General features: G+C 49.7%; 2 protein-coding genes across 3 annotated transcripts in view; one reads left to right on the top strand and one right to left on the bottom strand.

Moving 5' to 3' along the window:
- STK26 (serine/threonine kinase 26) overlaps positions 1-4,731 on the top strand; it is a 33,365-nt gene extending 28,634 nt beyond the window's left edge. The window contains exons 8-12 of the mRNA XM_068956911.1: positions 496-644; positions 1,328-1,421; positions 1,898-1,960; positions 2,050-2,186; positions 2,760-4,731. Coding sequence (XP_068813012.1) covers positions 496-644; positions 1,328-1,421; positions 1,898-1,960; positions 2,050-2,186; positions 2,760-2,784 — 468 coding nt within the window. The 3' untranslated portion in view covers positions 2,785-4,731. The remainder of the gene's footprint in view (positions 1-495; positions 645-1,327; positions 1,422-1,897; positions 1,961-2,049; positions 2,187-2,759) is intronic.
- A 4,494-nt stretch (positions 4,732-9,225) lies between these two features.
- On the bottom strand, positions 9,226-18,788 carry FRMD7 (FERM domain containing 7). 2 transcript variants are annotated; one of them, XM_068956866.1, is made up of 13 exons: positions 17,704-18,788; positions 16,987-17,225; positions 14,149-14,253; positions 13,904-13,946; positions 13,065-13,143; positions 12,348-12,445; positions 12,075-12,189; positions 11,736-11,883; positions 10,828-10,923; positions 10,526-10,689; positions 10,342-10,410; positions 10,196-10,271; positions 9,226-10,116 (listed from the first exon to the last, which is right to left on the bottom strand). In XM_068956866.1, the coding sequence occupies exons 2-13, from the start codon at positions 17,041-17,043 to the stop codon at positions 9,226-9,228; spliced, it is 1,941 nt and encodes a 646-aa protein (XP_068812967.1). In that variant the 5' UTR covers positions 17,044-17,225; positions 17,704-18,788. The 2 variants fall into 2 exon arrangements, with proteins under 2 accessions (XP_068812967.1, XP_068812968.1); XM_068956867.1 differs by lacking the exon at positions 17,704-18,788 and having other exon boundaries at positions 16,987-17,280.

Raw genomic sequence — 18,788 nt, 5'->3', positions numbered from 1 at the left:
CCGAGTCTCTTTAGTTTAAAATAATGAAAGGAGGAGGGGGATGACCAAAGAAATGATGATGCCAGAGGCAGCTTCCGAAGGTGTATGTTAACCTGGGATTATGTCAGAAGAGAGAAGCCTGAACAGAAGAGAGAATCTTAAATCTTTCCTTGAACTGAAGAGAGAATCTTAAATCTTTTCTCCAACAGAACTTTTACTGTTTGAATTCTGCTTATAAGGAAACGTTGCATTGGAGAATTTTGATTAGTCATTTTCCTGGGTGTGTACTTTTTTAACGTAGAAGAATAAGCAGTATAGTCTCTATGCAACTTGATCATATTTTTAGAGTGCATGTAAATGTGACTTACTGGCTTTTCTTGACTTCCTGTTTGCACTAAATTCCTGATACTGTACAAGTTAGGTCTGGAAGTCGGTTGTCATACTAAATCTCCCCTACTAACATATAAAATAACAATATGTTACTCTAAGGTTAAATATTTAAAACGTTTCTTACAGCGCCCTACAGCAAAAGAACTTCTGAAGCACAAATTTATTATGAAAAACGCCAAGAAGACTTCATATCTGACAGAACTCATTGATAGGTTTAAGAGGTGGAAGGCAGAGGGGCACAGTAGTGATGAATCTGATTCCGATGGTTCTGATTCGTAAGTTCACTTTCACAGTTTAGTCCGAGTTTTTTGGTGGGCTTTTTTATTTTTATTTTTTTTTTGAACGTTACTGAAGCATGTGTGTTGCAGTTTATGTATATAACTCGCTCCTCTTCTATGTAACTGTCTTTATTCTGTTTGTTTTGCATTAGCTCTGGGCTTTCAAAGGGAAGCCTCTGTTTGAACCTAAAGACCAATGCATAAATCAAGCTATGCAGTCTTTCTCTTTTAAACTTTCTCTCTTCAAACTCAATTTCAGTTCTGTTTAAGTGCTATATATTCCCTAGACTCAGGTTAGTGGTTATACCAAAAAGAATGCAACACAATTAGAAATATTGCAGAGCAAGGTTGAGGTGCATGAAGAAGTTTGCACAATGCCTGTGGAACAACATACAGTCTGTAAGTCTCTTTTTTTTCGTGGATATCAGATAACTGTTTTAAATGGGAATCCTCGGGAGAAGGTAAGCGTTGTGGGTACATCTCTTTGCTTTGATCGAACTTTAACTCACTCAGTCACTGAAGTCTGTGTTTTTTAAAGTTCAGTTAAAGTTTCAGTGCAGGCTCTTAGTTTTAAGGTATAATGAACTAATACAAATAGGCTTATTATGTATTTGTGTTACCTGTGCTGCTCAGCATTATGTTGTGGCTAGTGTTATGTAGATGGTATCCTTTTTCTTCAGGGAGTCAAGTAACAAAGAAAATAACTCTCATCCTGAGTGGAGTTTTACAACAGTTCGAAAGAAACCAGATGCAAAGAAGCTGCAGAATGGGACGGTATGTACAGTCTGAAGAATCCTTCTTTAAAGTGCTGGCTGTGAAGCTCTTGTAAGGAGCATGTTCACAAGTACTAGTAATTATTTTTTTCATAAGAGTTAACTGTCTTTTTGTAATTCAAAAGCGTGTTAGTGATAATTTCCTATGCTAATGTCAGCCTCAGTTGCAAAAGATACCACATAGTAATAGATCAGTACCTGTTCGTAGGGATGTGAATTTTAAAGGTTCGTATAATATTAAGCAGAGGCAGAACAGAACTGTGACAACGTATGACACTGTTTCAGCAATGTCATCAGGCATCTATTTCCATAGCATGGGCCATGTATTGACGTACTATATGCTTCATTGTTTTGTGATTATCTATCAGGGACTTTTTTTGAATACAGCTGAACTTTCAAAACCACGTATGCTATGTTAGGTCAGCTTACATGCTGTATGGGAATATATGAAAATAACCTACATTTGACAATTTTTAGGATCAAGATCTTGTTAAAACCCTGAGTTGTTTAACAATGATAATCACCCCTGTGTTTGCTGAGGTAAGTCTTAATTTAAAAACCCTTTTGAAAATATTACCCAAGTGTTTGACAAATTTTGTAAGCTTTATCTGTTTCGGTCTATTACTCAGCTTAAACAGCAAGACACAAATAATGCTAGCAGAAAGAAAGCAATTGAGGAACTTGAGAAAAGCATCAATATGGCAGAAGCAACGTGTCCAGGGATCACAGATAAAATGGTGAAGAAACTTATGGAGAAATTTCAGAAGTAAGTTAAGGGATTTTTATGTGCATTTAAAAAAAAAAAATTATTTTAAAAGAAAAGTTTAAAATTAAGTGCTTACATTCAGGAAAGGTTGGTTGAATTTCAATGCTCCGTATGCTAAAGAAACCTGAGTAGAACTTTTGTGATAAGTGATAAATCTGTTACATCCAGGAATTTAAACTTTTAGCTCTGTTGGTTATATGCAACACCTCTGGTTATTGTGACTAAAATTAATCGTGACAATCACTTTTTATGCTTGTTTAGTGCTGCATTTTTACTTTAGTCATTACACTTTGCTGCTTTTAATTTAGTCTGCAATTTTATCTTAAATAAATATATTTATAGGAAGTAAGGGAGCAGCAGAACCTGTCACTTCATTTTATCTTCTTAGGGAATGTTTCCTTGAGACTGTTGATTTGAAGGGAGGAAGGGAGGTGTTTTGTTTATTTTTTTTCATGTGAACTGTTGAGATGAAGGCATGCACTTGTTTAGTGATGCACAGACCATTGTTGTGCTGTTTGCCAAGCTGAAACATAATTAAGAAAATTCTTACTTGCTTTATTTATTTATTTGTAGATTTTCTGTTAATGACTCATCCTAAGAAACTTCACATAATTGACTGCTGTTTCGTATGGACCCAGTGAAACCCACCAAACTACTTCAAGCTTGGCAGTGCTTAGCTCATGAGCTCCTTGTGCCTTTTGGATCTTTGCAACATATTGATGGTGACTGAGGATTTGGAAGAACCTACTCAATTATTTTGTGGCAGTGCACATGGTTTTATATTTTCAGGAAATTATTTTGTAAAGAACAACTTTTAATATTGTAGTTTCACCTGTTTAATCTGATAAGTGTTGAGGTGCGGTTTTGCTTTTAGAAATAACCATTACTTTAGTTAATAGGAAGTGCAAGTACAGTACATTTTGATGCTATTTTGTTTCTGTACATGGGGATGTACAGATCTTTTGTATTCATGAGTTAAACTTTTGTAAATCACTAACAAGCTTCAGAGAAAATAGCTTTTTCACAAGCATATTCAAAACGTGTAACGTAGTGGCAAAGGTATTGCTGTAGCACCTGCTTCAACCAGCATATAGTTATCATGCCCTGAAAAATAAACCTGCAACAGTATCTACTCTAATTCTAAATTGGTACAGTATTTTAGGCAGCTCTATGATCATATACATTTGAGAGCAATATGTCACTAGTTTGCAGGTGATATGTAGCAACAGGAGTATCCTGATGTACAGTACATGTATTACCTTTTAGAACAGGTTTTGAAGTAGTAATTCAATCTTATTCATCATGGTAGGAAAATTAAAGCAATACAGTTGAGGGGGTGGGGCTTTTGGCAATAATGGACAAAATCTGAAGTCCAGTTTAATTTAATTTAATTTTTTTTCCTCTGAGTATACATGCCTGGGTGGAAGGGAGCCAGAGAAGCCGAGCGTCGCATGATACATACCTCGCAAGCAGGTATAAGCGTAACACCAGCGTTCTGTGTGGTGGTGTTGTTTCTCCTGTAAGATATTTATACACGTTTTTGTTCTTAAGTACATTAAATACAGTACATCAACATAATTTGTTTATAATTTTCTGAAAGTGTATTTTAAATATGTATTTACCAGTTAATATGCAAATAACTGAGTTATAGATATTCTTTCACAAAAAGGTAGTACTGTGCAGTACGGAGTGATTTTTTTTTTTTTTTTCCTTCCTCATAAAAAGTAGGTAAGACTATAAAGTTGCTTTCAGTTATATATTTATGGTACTGCTAGATGGGTAATATCTTCTTTTTCTTTTTTTTTTTGTTTGTTTGTTTCTTTTTTTTTGGTTTGTTTTCCTTTTTCAACCCAGTATGTATATTATGCTGAAGTTTTGAACTGGGATTGTTTTTCAGTACTTAGCTGTGGAACTGTTGGTGTAAATTTATTTTTGATAAAGGCTGGGTGTGTTTATTTTATGGTTCAGACCTGCACATTTTGTTTTTGCACAAAAGTCATTTTAAAAGAATCTGAAATATATCTGCCAAATATTGAAAAAGTAATGGTGTGCAAGTAAATACTGCATTTTTTTAGTCAAATTGTTGCCATTACATCGTTTTTATATAAAGGACACTTGTGAGAGATGGTGGTTAGATATGCCAAGGACAATTATTTTCAATGGTGCCTACACTGTAAAAAAAATTACTTTTAACTCCTTGTTTTAATTTTAAAAAAAATGTTTCTGTTTAAATCTTTCATCTGCTATATAAAACTGAAATTCAATTAGAATTTATATCTGAGAAAAAAGTCTGGAAATAGTTTTTGAAAACAATAATGTTATGGATTAAATAAATATTTTTATAAATGTAAAAGCAGCAAACGTTGTAAATACAGTTGATTTGAAGCTTTACAAAATAACTGCATCACAGAAACAAACTGTAGTGTTCCTCTAGCTTCTGTAGTTGTTAGTCTTGTAAATCTGTTTATAGATGAAGCTTATTTCAGTGTTTGGAGGGGGGTTTTAAATGGTTTAAAAATAAATATTTAAGTTCTGTAAACTTTCATGAGCTTGTTCTGTTGTGCATTTTATTCTGGATTTTAGTAAATGTGCAAAGGTATGGATATACCTCTTAAATTTGTGTCGTAGTTGAGCAAAATTGTTCCTTGGCACAGAGTTGCATGGGTATTTTGAAAAGGTCTAGGTCCCCCCACTGCTGTTCTTGTTTGGAGGACACCTGCCAGCTGCTGCGCCCCGGGGGATGCTCACAGCCGGAGCAGCACCAGGGTTCGGTTTGATTTCATGCCTAAAGAGGAGCCTTCAGGATCTGTGTGCTCAGAGGAACGTGCAGTGCCAGTGACAACGCTGTAGAGGTTTTTAAAACATTCTGACTTAATTGTGAACTCAGTGTTGTGGATTCAAGGTACAAAAAGGCCTGCGCCACAGTTACCGCGGCTTTCACTTCAGCAGTCTCATCCCAGCTCTCATTTCAGAGAGCCGTACTCATTTCGCAGAATTAAAAACATGTTTTTACTTCTGTGTCGCCTCCCTTAAGGTGTTCTTTGAGACGGGAGGCTGAGGGGAGGAGAGGTGATGGGAATTTCTCCTGAATATTGTCATTGGTGGCTCTCCCTCCTTTGTGGAAGGGCTTTAATCTATGCAACTCTAATGATTCTAAGGAGCTGGTGTTAGTGAGTTAAAGAGGAAACTGAAACCTGCGCTGTTTGTGCTACGACTGTAACAAGCTGCCAAACTATGGTGCCTGTTCTCTTCTTGTGAGATGGGTGGGATGTATACCTACCTCGTAGGGCAGTGTGGAGATTGATTAATCCACAGATGTATAGAACAGCCTCCTTCTCTTCATAATACAGTCCATTCAAGAAACAGTTTTACTGCACTGCATGTGGCATTTCAGCTCCTAAAGTCTCTGTGCATCCTAAGACTGTAATTTAACTCTTAAGAATGGATGTCTGTATTACTGGTTTCCAGAGAAGAGCTGTCTTTCTGCCCCCCTCCCAGCCCCCATGTGTTAGTCATTGATGAACTGTGTAACTTAATCGGCAGTATCCTGTTGCTGGTAGATAGCCAACGGAAAGATTTATCAAAATATTCATGCAGGAACTATCTTATTTGTTACGTTTTCCCACTGTCGACTGAGCAGAATTGATACTGAAGAAGTCTTAAAGTAGTCTGAATCACAGAATAGAGAAATGTATTTGGTCTTTGGTAGCTGAGTCCTTTATCAGTGTAAGGGTTCTTAAAATCCCTGGTCTGATTCCTCTAATACACTTTTGTACAGTGAACATGTAGTAATCCTGAAAACCTGTTCTTGCATTCAGTTGAATGTCTAGTCAAATAGGAAAGTATGCAGTTTCTTAATGTTTGCACAAAGGTTAGCAATTGTTAAAGGTATGATTTTTATCACACTGTTTTATGACTTAACACTGGAATAAAGTTATTTTCCTCTTTGCAAAGTTTTAGTGTTATGTATGTTGGCTTGCATTATTTCATATTTTCCAATAAATGAAGTTATGCTTAAGTGTAGAAATGAATTAAGCACCTTAAAACCTCTTTTAGTACTTCTCCAAAGTTGTTTAAGGTTTGTTTTAATATACACTGTGTACCATTTGCTGCTTTTATATCCTGTCATATATACCCGTACCTAAAGAGTTGCCAAATATCTTGCATTTTGAATTTCAAGAGTAGCTTTATCTGCAGTGATACATTTTAGTAACTCGAATTACTTCAGTCTAGAGGCATGGAGTAGCTGAAGAATGTGTTGACACTATAATGTTGTTGTCCCCCCACCCTTTAATACTGTCACAAGGGCTATAGAAGCTGGCGTTTTCCCTGGTATCGCTATCTTTCTTTCACTGTCAGCGGACCAAATCATTCCGTGTTACTGTTCTGCGCTCACTTTTTTGCCTAGTGATAATCATTTAACAGATATTCGGTGTTTCTTCTGACCTCCTTCTTGGTAAACAGGGCTGAGAAGGTACCATACAGGTACCATGAGGAAGGACTTATTCCGGGGTTATTTCAGTTGTTCCTTGACATGAAAGCCACTGCTTACTGTGATTATTCCTATGTCAGTCCCAGGAAAACTAGTTCATGCAATCAGCTTAGGTTGAGAATGGTAATTTCTGTCACTTACTCACTGGCTGCTTTGTTCCTCTGCTATTGTTGACCATCATGTAGGATGTGCTAAGTCACAGTGCACACAGTGTGCCCCAGTGCTCTCTAGTCAATGGAAAAATCCAAAAATAGTTCCTTCCCAAGTCCTTGTTCCTCCTTCTCAGTGCTAGGAGGAGGCCCCGCTATCCGATTTTTCCCAGCACGGTCTTCTGTCTCGAATGCCAGGGCTGGCAGTTCCTGGAGGTGAGCAGCGTAGCTGTGCTCTTATCTCTCTCAGGAGGGCTGCTGCCTCGTCGGGGCCATAGAATCACAGAATCACAGAATCGTTTAGGTTGGATGGGACCTCTGGAGATCATCTAGTCCAACCTCCCTGTTCAAGCAGGGTCACCTAGAGCATATTGCCCAGGATCACATCCAGACGGCTTTTGAAGATCTCCAGGGAAGGAGACTCCACTACCTCTCTGGGCAACCTGTTCCAATGCTCTGTCACCCTCACAGTCAAGAAGTTTTTTCTCAGGTTCAGATGGAACTTCCTGTGGTTCAGTTTCTGCCCGTTGCCTCTTGTCCTGTTGCTGGGCACCACGGAGAAGAGGCTGGCCTCATCCTCTTGACACTCCCCCTTCAGATACTTGTAGACGTTGATGAGATCCCCTCTCAGTCTTCTCTTCTCCAGGCTGAACAGGCCCAGCTCTTGCAGTCTTATGCTCAAAGGAAAGCTGGCCTGAGCCCACCTTTGCCTATACCTCCCTATGCTTTGCCTGTGTGTTTTAGGTACGACCCTTTAAGGGATGTTGTCTGAAGGCCTTATGTACATTTTGTGTTTGAAACGCTGCTCTTCTCTACCAAATCATGCATGTAGGCTGCCATACTTAAATGCTGTATTGAGAGGTGACTCTTGCCCTTTCCCAAGTGCAGAGCTTTGGGAAAGGGAAGAAACAGCTCTGTGTGGCCAGAAAGTTGTTTTTGTTTGTTTGTTTTTGTTTTTAATAGTGTCTGGGCCTGACTCAGAGCAGCATGTGGGGTCCAGGTAGCTCACAGCTTTTCCAGCACAGGCCAGCCTTGAGCAAAAGCAAACCTCCAGCGTGCCCTCTTGTTGATCTAACACAGTTCTTTGGGCGGCCAACCAAGAATGTGGTCGTTTTGAGCAGCGTTCAGTGAATCTCGGGGAGGCTGCTGTCGCCGAGACACTGAAAGCGCAGAGGGAGCCAGCAAGCAGCGGTGGGAGAGGGAAGCCAGCCTGGCGGCTCAGTGGAGCATCCCTGGCTGCCTGGGAGCCGTGGGGCGCAGAGCAAGGCGGCTGGGAGGTGCCTGCAGCGTTGGAGGTGCAGCTTCCACAGGGGCCAGCTGCTGCAAAGAGGAACACAAAACTCAGGTGTGAGCAACTTGTCTTTATTGACCAGCTCTTAAAATGAAGAACAGAGATGCGTAGGGTGTGGCAGTACCCAGAAGCCTACTTCTTGCGTTGCAACTAACCTCTTTTCTGTCTTTTCCCCCAGCTTCCTCCTTTCTGAAATCCATTCTCGCAGGTCGCAGTGATTATCCTAGCTGTGGATTTACTGGGCTGGCGCTCTCCTTGCAGCAGCAGCATCCTACAGAATCTTACAGGGTTGTTCTTAAAGAAAAGTAACAAAATCCTCCCCTAAAATCTTACAGAAATAGCATCATTCTTTACTTCCCCAGGACCCCTTTCCTATGTGGTTTCCTGTAGTTCTAGCGTAGAGCAATTTTTTTTTTTTTCCAAATATACTTCTGCTTCAAGCACTTTCATACCTATGCTCTTTCAGGGACCCATGACTAAAGCAGTTTCCTGCCACCCTGTGGATTTCAAGAATTCCCTTCTCCCGCTTCTTCTGGTATAACTTCTTTATGGAAACAGCCCTGGTGAAAATAACATTGTGCAAACGGGGACGGTTAGAAGCACCATGGTGACAGCAAACTTCCTGCTGCCAGGGGTGAGCACCAGCTGCCTGCATTTTCTTTTTTTTCCTGCCTCCCCCTCCTGTGAGCCGTTTTCCCCCGTCACTTGATGAGGCCGGACGCGGAGGGGCCGGGGCGCTGGAGCTGCGGCTGGCGCGCGGTGGGGGCGAACGGGTGTGCAGCACCGCGGGCTTCGTTAACCCTTTTCCCAGCCGCCGCGGGACGCTGCTCGAAACACTTGGTGAGCGTCGCTATGGGGTGCCTTGCCCGAAGGGCTCGCGCTCAAAACAGGCTGGGGAAAAGACAGAGCCTCCGGCAGCTCCCGGAGCGGTCGGTCCCCTCCGACGGCCCACCGCCCGCCCTGCTCCGCGTCCCCTGGGGTGCGGGACGCCTCGGGGGGCCGTGGCGGCGGCGCAGGGCCTGGGTACGCCCGAGGGCGCCCTCGTCGCCCGTCAACAACCCTCTGCAGCACACGCGGCAGGCGTGCAGCACGGCGCTCGCCGCCCCGCTAGGTGAAGTAAGCGGCTGGTGAAACCCTCTCCACCGCGGCGCTGGTAGCCAAGGCCACTTCTTCGTCCTCCTCGTCCAGCTGGAGGCTGCCGGAGGAGAGCCGGACCCGGGCGGCGGGCGAGCGCCGCGGCCGGCCGTAGCGGGCGCCGCCCTCAGCGGCCAGCAGCTCGGGGTCGGAGTCGCTGGACTCGGTGCTGCTGCCCACGCAGCGCTCGGCCGGGCGCCGCGGCCCGGCCGGCAGCCCCCACGGAGCCGCCACGGGCCGGAAAGCGCCGGCCGGCCGCCGCCCGCTGCTGAGAGCCGGGCAGGGGCCCAAGGGCCTGAACTCGGAGCCGTAGGGGAACCGCAGGCTCTTCATGTCCGACTGGCTCCAAGAGCGCTTGGGCGGCTGCTCGCGGGGGCCGCCGTCGAAGGAGCGGTCCGCGGCCCGGCTCGCGGCCTCGCTGACGCGGGCGGCGCCGGGGCTCCTGGCGGCTCCCGGCGGCCCCCCGGCCTCGCCGTGGGGCGGCGGGGGACGCTCCACGTAGAAGCGCACGTGGGGCGGGGAGGGCGGCGGCAGCGGCGGGCCGGGGGGCGCGTAGGGCACGTCGGTGTAGGCCAGCGTCCGCGCCGCCTCCCGCACGTTGCCCGCGGAGGTGCTCTTGGCGCCGCGGCGGGGCTGGAAGGACGTCAAGGAGGGGGGCGGCGGCGGCGGGCCGAAGGGCTCCCAGGCCCGCTCCCGCTCCAGCGCGGCCCAGAGCAGGGGGAAGGCGGAGCTGCTGCGGGAGGGCGGCAGGAAGGGCGGCTCGGCGGCCGAGGCCACCTCCAGGGCGGGCTCCGAGGCGTGGGCGCCGTTGGCGGCCCCGCGGCACGAGGCCCGGCCGCCGTAGGCCAAGCGCAGCTCCTCCACCTGGGCGGGAGCAGAAGGGCGGTGGTGGGGGAGCCGTGGCCTGGCCTGGCCTCGCCCGGCCGCCGCCGCGGGCACCTACCTGCTTGGACACGTCCGTCGGGAGGTCCGGCGAGGAGCGGCACTGCCGCTCGTCGTAGCGGGACGCGCCGCGCTTCCTGCAAGGCCGAGGGCGTGAGCGGCTGCCCGGTTGCCCCCCTGCCCTGCCCCGCCGCCCCCCCCCGGTACCTCTCGAAGGGCAGGCTCCGCCGCTGCCCCTTCCTGCCGTGCTCCAGCAGCTGCCTCTGCGTCCTCCCGCTGCGGCCGCAAGCGGAGAAAGGCCCGAGACGAGCCGTCAGCCGTCGCCCCGCTGCCACCGGCCGCGGGGTGGTTTTTCTCCGGGGTGTGCATGCAGGCAAGGGGGTGTTTTTACCTGTAGCGGAAACTGGAGCCCTTGCTGCACAGGAGGGCTTTGGGCTTGGACTTGGGCTCCTCGGAGAGCCTGAAGAAGGCGTGGTACTCGACGCACGTCTTCCAGAAGGCCTTGCAGGCGTCCCTGCTGGCCATGGCGAACTCCAGCGTGTCCTTGCGCAGCGCCTGGCCGGCGTTGCGAAGGGGAAAGCGGAGGAAACGGCATTAGGCAAACGGGGGGGACCACCTGGGCCCGCCAGCCGGCAAGGCGGGTCTGGGGAGGGCCAGGCTGGCAGCCGGCGACCCCGCTAGCGCGCTACTTACGGCGATATTTGCATGCAGCTTGATGAGAAAATGCTTCCTCTTGAAGCTGAGTTTTCGGATTTTGGACCAGTTGAACGTGTTGATCTTTGTGTTGCCCTGCAAGGGCGGACGTGGCGCTTACAGGGGGAAGCAGAAATAAGCTGGGCCAAGACGCGGCCCTTCGGAGACACTGACGCAGAGCAGACCCGACCCGGGAGGCACCGCCGCAGCCCCGCCGAGCGCCTTCTCCATCAGCTGATCCCAAAAATGGCAACTGAGCTTCAGGGCTGGACTCTGCCGACTGACTGAAGCTATTGGCAAGTCCCCACCATCCCAAGACAAGCGCAGCAGTCGGCAAGCGCCCCTTACCCTCCGGTACCTCTAGCAGCCGTTGGGCTGCAGCAACGCAACGCTTGCCGCTGCAGCAGCAGCTACGGCCCTGCTGCGGCACCGGGACCCTCCTGCTTTCCCGAGAGCGCCCGGATTTCGGTGGGATCGTGGATGCACCGACCACGTCTCTGTGCGAGCCGCGTTTACGGCTCTGCATGACTAACCAGGTCTAGCAGGGCTCGTTACCCGGCAAGCCGTTCCCAGGTTGAAACTAAGCCCGCGTGGGAGGCGAGCACTGCTTCACGCGGGCTGCGAGGCAGCCTGTATTTATTCTGCAGCTACGCTGTGATTACAGCGTCATGTAATTGCACAGACGTTAAACGGCTTTTTTTTTTTTTTTTTTGGCTTGAAGATTATACAGGAAACACGCGTGAGGCAGCCGTGTAACCTGTGGTGCCTACACTGGTTTACAAGGGCGAGACACGGCTCTCCCCGGCCAAGGCGTCCGCCCCAGGTGTTTGGGTGGTTTTGGAGCTACGCCGGCTGCTAAGGACCCCAGCGGGAGCCAGCGGCAAGGCCGCCCGGCGCCCCGGGCTTACCCGCAGCACCAGCACCCCCATGTGCGCCACGGCCAGGTTGATCTGCGTCCCCTCCCCGTCGCTGGCGGGGTGCGGGCGAATCCCGTACATCTCCAGCTTCCGGGCCACGTCCAGCAGCTGCGCGTCCGACTCGGCCGGCGTCTTCCCGCTGCAGCCACAAGAGAAGGCAGCTGCCGAAACGGGCTCACACGGGGCACCGGGCTCACGCATTGCCAGCTCTGGGCGCTAATTAAAATGTCCCTGGTTGCAGGCATCTGAGGGCCGTGCCGTGCTGCGGCGGCATGCTCTTTGGGTGGGTTTCGGGGCCGGAAAGGCTGGGAACCGGGGGACGGCGCTTACATGTGTTTCCGGTGGTAGTGCATGATCTTGTTGTCCAGGTACTCCTGGTTGGGCAGGTACTTGTGGGTCGCCAGGTGCTTCTGGTCCCTTTCTTCATGGAAGTCACCCAGCTCGGCTGCGGGGCACAGCGGGAGTGGGGTGAGTTGGCAGGGGGGAGCCCCGCCGGGAGCTGCAGCCCTCGGCGAGCGATGGGTTTGCACACCACAACGCCCCCCCGTTCCCCCCACCGCGGCCCGGACCCCCTGTTCGCCGCAGGCACTCGCCTGCCCTTACACTGCAGCAGGTGGGAGACGAGCAGCGCGGCGCTCTTGTCGCTGCAGGGCAGCCGCCCGAACGCCAGGTCCTTCTTGATCTGGAGGGTGAAGAGGTACCTGCGGAGGGGGGAGCGGACAGTGTCCTCAGAGGGGGCCCTTCGCCGGGCTGCAGCTCGGCGGAGAGCCAGGAGCTGGGCCAAGCCCCCAGGGCTGTGCAACAAGGGGCTGGCTGCTCTCGTGCTGCTCCCATCACTAGGTTTCAGCGTTAACATTCCTTTATTGCTTCAGAGGGCATCCGCATCTCTCAGGGCTGATGTGCCGCTGGTGTACTGCATGGGTTTTACTCTTAGTTCCCATTTGCAATGCCTTCTGCAAAACATGAGAGCTAAAACTATGTCGTTTTCAAAAATAAAATTAAAGTTCTTATTTCAGAACGCAGCTGGCAGCTAGACTCAGCAAAGTCTGACTCGTGGAACAACTACCAGCAGCTCAGCAGTAAACAGGTTGCAGCCTCTAAAGAGTGCTGATCCATCAAGTGGATTTTAATTTATGAACAGAAGCCCAAGGAAAGATTTTTGTTTTGTTTTGTAACGTACAAAGCTGTTTCACTACATAGAATTACCCCTGCTAAGAGACAGGTTGGGGGGGGGGTGAAGATAAGGATTTTAAATACATGCTTAGCAATTGCAAAAATGTAGGACTGTGCAGTAAGAAAGGAACTGAGCAAACACTGTACCTGGTCAGCTCTTCTCTCAGATGTCCAGGGTCCACTGGGAAAAATTTCACCATAAATTTGAAAAGAACCTCCTTAGGATCTTAAAACACAACACCTTCATAAGTTTTCTTTTATGTGCCTATTGAGAACATTTACAACTCTCTTCATACATGCTGCCGCCTGACGGACTAAATCACTCTGACCCCTTGCAAATTAGGATTTAAAAGCTGTGAGCGCTAGGGACTCCCTCCTGCCCCACGACAACCAGCTCCCCGGCGCTGCGGAAGAAAACGAGCCGGCAGTCGGACGCCGAACCACTACTAAGGGAAAACGCACCAGCGTTTCTTTTAAACTGCAATTTCCCGCAGGGTCCCGCTGGAGCGGGCGTCTGGCAGGGCTGGTCGGGGGCAGCCTCGGACATGCGGAGCTAAGCGCCGGGCTAGCGGAAAAGGGGGGCAGCCTGGATGCCCAGGGCTGTGACCCCCCCCCCCGCCCCCGGGGCGGCAGGGTGCACACGGGTGACTCCGGAAAGGGGAGGCTTTTTATCAAGCTTGTCCCTTACAGGGAGGTTCACCCAAACCCTCCCTCCCCGAGCATCCCCTCCGCCTCAGCCCAGCTGCCGGCACGTGAGCAGCCCAAGCCTAGGATGGTGCAGCTACCCCATCGCAAAGGCAGTGGCGTTGCTACAGGCTTTTATACGGGGTCTGTGGTGACTTCAGAAATCCTGCCCAGCCTCAGACTATAAAAGGAGCCCAGGTGAACGCCAGAAACCGAGTCCCCTTCCCCAAGCACCGACTGCACGAATGCACCTGCGACGGGCTGTCCTTGGCAGTGATTTAGTTGGTTTGTGACACACTTACTTTTTACTTGTTTTGTTATGGGTTTTAGGGGTTCCAACCAGACCTGAAATAAGGCAGTGAAGAACGGGGTAAACAAACCGCATGGTGGGCCGAGCGATATAGAAATAAAAGACGCAGCATCATGCAAGAAGGCAACCGCAATCGCTGGCCAGCCCTGCGAGCGCGCCGAGCCGCGCCGCTGGCGGAGACCCCGGGACAGGGGCCGGCGAGGGCAGCGGGGCTGCGGCCAAGGGCCCCTCACTCACATGGTTCCCAGCCTGGCTCCGAAACTCCAGCCCGAAGTACTCCTTCTCCGCAAGGTTGAGGTGGCTGCAGGTCAGGTTGAAGAGCCCTTTGCCGCAGGCTTTTTGCTACGGGACAAACACCCCGCGGAGGCAGCAGGTTAGGCACGGCCAAGAGCGGCGAGGACACGCTTTCAGCGCGATGAGGCAGGTGCTCCCACCCGCTCCGATACCGCCGGCGGGACTTTTTTGTCCCGATGACAGTGCCGCAGCACCAGAAAACCATGCACATCCTGTTACGCCTTTATTACCTGATGAAGAGTGGACCAAAAAAAAAAAACAAACTATATATATATATATATATATATATATATGAATGATGACTGATTAGCACAAAAGCAAGCCGGGACGGGAAGGATGGGTCAGACACCTGCGAGGTCGCGGTGCTTTCAGAGGGAGGCAGCGCTGCGGCGGGCCGGGCAGGGAGGTGCGCGGCAGGCTAATGACAACCTCTCACAGCTCCTCCCGGCATAAAATTGCCAGCTCTGCGCTGCGAGGCTGCTGAAAAGTGGCGGCGTAATAACAGCCCCGGCTGCGCAGCCCTCCCGCTTCGCCTCAAAAAAAAAAAAAAAAAAAAAAAAAAACCAAACGACTGGTAATTAAAACAATTGCAACGTCCAAAGCTAGAATTTTCCGGCATGAAAAGCCTTGGCCTTTTGCCAGGCATCCGGGAAGAGCGAAGCAGCTCTCGCCGGGTTATTCGCCTCCGCGCGGCGCAGGGCAGCCCGGGCAGCAGCTGGCAGCGGACGGGGCGGGAGTTTCCCGCGCGCCCGGCGGGACGATGGCTCCCGCGCGGCTGCGGCTGGCGCGCGGCGCACCGAAACCCGCGTGCCGCAGCTTGCGCCCGGCCCCGGGGCGGCCGGCTCCACGCAGCTCCTTTCGGGACGTTCCCATCTTTCCTGGTCGTAAAGGGCACGAGGCCGCAGAAGACGGTTTTTTTTGGTCCGTCGCGACCCCGCCGGTGAGGATGAGCAGGAGGCAGCCTGCCGCTGTGCCCGAGTCTGCTCCGCCGAGGCAGCCGGCTCCCGGTTTTCTGCAACGGCTCGGGGTGAGGCAGGAGGCGGGTGCCGCTCCAGCGCCCGCGGCCCCGGGGACGAGCCCGGTCCCCTGCAAAGCCGGGCTGGACACCGGCCCTCGCCGCACGTGCTGGCAGCCCTGATGCCCACGCCAGGCAGGCGGAAGCGCGTGCCCCAAGCGCCAGGCGGCCGGGCGATGAGGCCCGCCGTGTTTTGTCTCTTTTGTATTTTCCCCTCCATTTATACTGAACTACTACACGTACAAAAGAGCTTTCCAAAGTCAGGAAGGGTTTAGGAAGAGCTGCTTGAAATAGCTGCTCCAAACTTAGCCCAAAGCAGTCCTTTTGTGACGGCAACGCCGCTAATTCAGCTACTCGTTTATTGTAACCATACAGCATCAAATGCATGAAATGCCTAAAAGGGCTTTCCAATATTTTTCCACGTATGAAAAGGAAATGACTGGCGGTTCCTCTAATGGAAGCTCTTTGCTGCGATAGCGTTGTGCAGAGCTATAGTACTGTAAGTGTTTTGGGCAAAGAAGAAAGCAGAGATGGAAAAGTGCAGCAATATTGTGGCGGCAGCATCTTTCAAATTGTCTCTCACCATGCCCTGATCTAATCAGTATGAAAAACAGCATTTTTAAATGACCAGGCTCGTTTTTAAGCTGACTCCAGGTCTATGACACATTAATTGAGTTACATTAAATGACTTCCATACTGTTTCAAATGAACTATTTTACAATCCTCTTTTGTTCAGAACTGCCATTGCAAAGAAACCAAAGTACTTCCAAGACTGAATAAAAGTTTTCTTAAGCTACGCTATGAAAACACAACAACAGGATTATTTAAGCAATGTAATAAAACTTGAAAAAAAAATAGTTTTCAATAAAACAGTTTGATCCCAAAGGAGAGGCAGGTAAGTACTAGAATAGATCTACTTGAATTATCCAATTCAATTATCAACTGTGAATATCAAATCCTAATAAACAGTAAATGCTCAACCACAATTGTAAAAAGATATATTTCTAAAATATGGACAGGATACTGCTTTATACTTAGTTCTGGCTATATAAATATAGCTAAATATATATATATATAAAATCTATAATATCATAGATATTAACACTTTTAGCATTTAAAATACTTTTCAGCAGTTCATATTCAGAGCTAGTATTTATTAAGTGTGGCTGACTAATGACAGCGTGCTTTGGGACACTGTAATACAGCAAAGAAGATCCAATGAGTTTCTTTCCTCCTCAGCTATCCTCAAAGCCACACAGTTTTCTTTTTCGATCAGATACCCAAGAAGAGATGTACATGCAGATGCTTCTCACCATGGCTAGTTTGGCTAAATATGTTATTTGTATTCTGTTCCCAGATTTTTTGTCCTTGTTGAATGCTTATACTGGCAGCCAAACAAATGAAAACAAAATTCCCCACTTGTCAAGACCATCACTTTATACCAGCTGATTTCCAAACAAGGTGACACCAGATAAGTAAAAGCCATTCCTTCCTCTTTATAAATAATGCCAATAAGAGAGGACAGCGGGAGTGTGTTGGTGCTGAAAGACACTTAGCAACCAGCACGACAAGCTCTCGCTTTGAGTTTGGGGTTTTTTTTTTGCTTTTGTTTGTTTGTTTGTTTGTTTTTTGGCTTTTTCTTTCTTTCTTTCTTTTTTTTTGCAAAGCTGGAACCCAGAAGCTATCACAGACCATCAGCAGCTTATGCAATCCTTCAGAGCAGCAATTAACTCGCCCAAAACAATAAGAAGATGATGCCCACTTACATCGACTACGAAGATCTTCTGGGAGTCATCCAGAAACTGGACTTTGAGATGCAGCATCGTCGAGGCGGCGGCTGGGCTCGCAGCGAGCGCGGGCGAGCTAGCGGTCTGAGCAGCGTGCCGGCAAGGCAAGCCCGGCTCTCCTGGCGCGCATCATCTCCCTCGCGGCTGCACGGCGAAGGCTGCGATCGCAGGTGCAGGCGTCTCTCTGGACCGGAGGCTGAAGCAGAGGAACTGAATGCCTAAAAGCAGGTTAAAAAAATTACTGATATCCCCCCAGTCTTAACAGCACTGCTGTATTAAGGGCTATTTCCCCTCTCTGAACTATGTTTCTACTAACAGGGGAGAGGGTTGTACGCCAGCGCTGCAGGCTCTGCGCTAGTACGCCTGAGGTGGTCTCTGGTGAGCACAGAGCTTTTGCAGCTGTCGGCGGAGAAACGCAAGGGCAAAACGATTCACGCTTCCTGCGGAGGGGTCGGGGCAGAGGAGCTAAGCTGCTCACCCTGCGTTAAGTCGCCGAGCAGCGAGCATCATCTTTTTAAATCAGGTTAAATTCCATTAAAACACAAACTAGCCAGCTAGCCTTGTGCTTGGCCAGCGCTGCTAGAAGCGTCTTGCTGGCCCCATGAGGTGGGAGATAAAATTATATATGAGATATATATGAAAAGATATATATATATATATTTATATATATATATGTGTATGTATATATGTATATACTCATTTAAGCAGATGTGTGTGAAACGGGTAGATGGGCTGATGCACTTCACCAGAGGACGGGGAAATGGTTGCAGCTGAACTCCAGCCCCGGCGGGAGTCCTTGCTGCGGTGGGAGGTCCTGCCGCTCGTTCGCACCTCGCTCCCCGGCTTTGGCAGGTTAGTTCAGGCTCCCGCCTCGTTGAGACAACCCGATTCCCACGCACGTATACGCGCGCTGTGCCTCCAGATCCCAGCAGGGCAACTGCTGCTGCCGAACGGGCCAGGGCGGAACAGCTCATCCGTCAAGCGTCAGAGCCGGCTGCCCACCCTCGAGATGGCCGGGCCCCCAGCCCGGCCCGCCGGTGCTACCTCCCCGCGGCGCGGTGGCCCTTCGGGGTTTGCACTCGCTCAGTTGCGGCCCCTCCAGATTTTATTTTTCATAATTTCCTTTCAAAGGGGCCCGCGCAGGGTCTGGGCAGAGCAGGGGGCTGTCGGCCGGGCTGCTCTGGCGGCCGCGCTCCCCTCCCTCGGGCCGCTGCCGTCCTCTGCAGAAGCGGACGCGGTGAGCAGAGCCAAAAGGCACTCGCTGGCCTCTCAGAGGGGATCGTTGTCGTTGCTGCTGGAAAAAGCCGCAGCTCCATACGATCCTGTGGGGCCTCGAACAACAAAAAAGCATCCCGGCAAACCTAAAAGGCCACGTCGTGTGCTGCTGAGATTTTGTTTCTTGCTTTCTTTCCAGTTTCCCGTGAAACATCTGCTGCAAGTCACGCCCGGGCGGCTGTGCCATTTGCCGTGTTCCCTCTTACATTGCCCAAATACTCCTGCGCGTGCCAGGACAGAGCCTGTCAGGCCACGCGCTCAGCCAGCTGCCCAGGCTGCAAAGAGGGAAAAACATGGAGCTCCCGCGGATGATCATTATCCTGCCCGCTTTCCCATACAGCTGGCAACCGAAGACCGCACGGGCCGGCTCCGAAATGAGTTTCTGCATCCTGCTAACAACACCCAGCGCTCGCCCTCACTTGCTGGCACAAGCCCAAGCAGCGGGACCGCAGCAGCGCGGGGCAGGCGCGTGCATCCGCCCCGGCCCCACGAACCCAGCGCTGCCG

This window comes from Struthio camelus, chromosome 11 (assembly GCF_040807025.1).
Source record: "Struthio camelus isolate bStrCam1 chromosome 11, bStrCam1.hap1, whole genome shotgun sequence".
Lineage (NCBI taxonomy): Eukaryota > Metazoa > Chordata > Aves > Struthioniformes > Struthionidae > Struthio > Struthio camelus.
The sequence above is the reverse complement of the archived record's forward strand: the minus strand, read 5'-3'. Positions and strand labels throughout refer to the sequence as shown.

What these genes read in the sequence shown, in the direction of transcription:
- FRMD7 (XM_068956866.1), bottom strand. Translation starts at nt 17,043, where the DNA reads ATGCTGCATCTCAAAGTCCAGTTTCTGGATGACTCCCAGAAGATCTTC. An exon ending in AGAAGATCTTCGTAGTCGAT is followed by an intron (nt 14,254 to 16,986) that starts GTAAGTGGGCAT and finishes TTTGTCCCGTAG; the next exon opens with CAAAAAGCCTGCGGCAAAGG. An exon ending in CATAACAAAACAAGTAAAAA is followed by an intron (nt 13,144 to 13,903) that starts GTAAGTGTGTCA and finishes TTGTGTTTTAAG; the next exon opens with ATCCTAAGGAGGTTCTTTTC.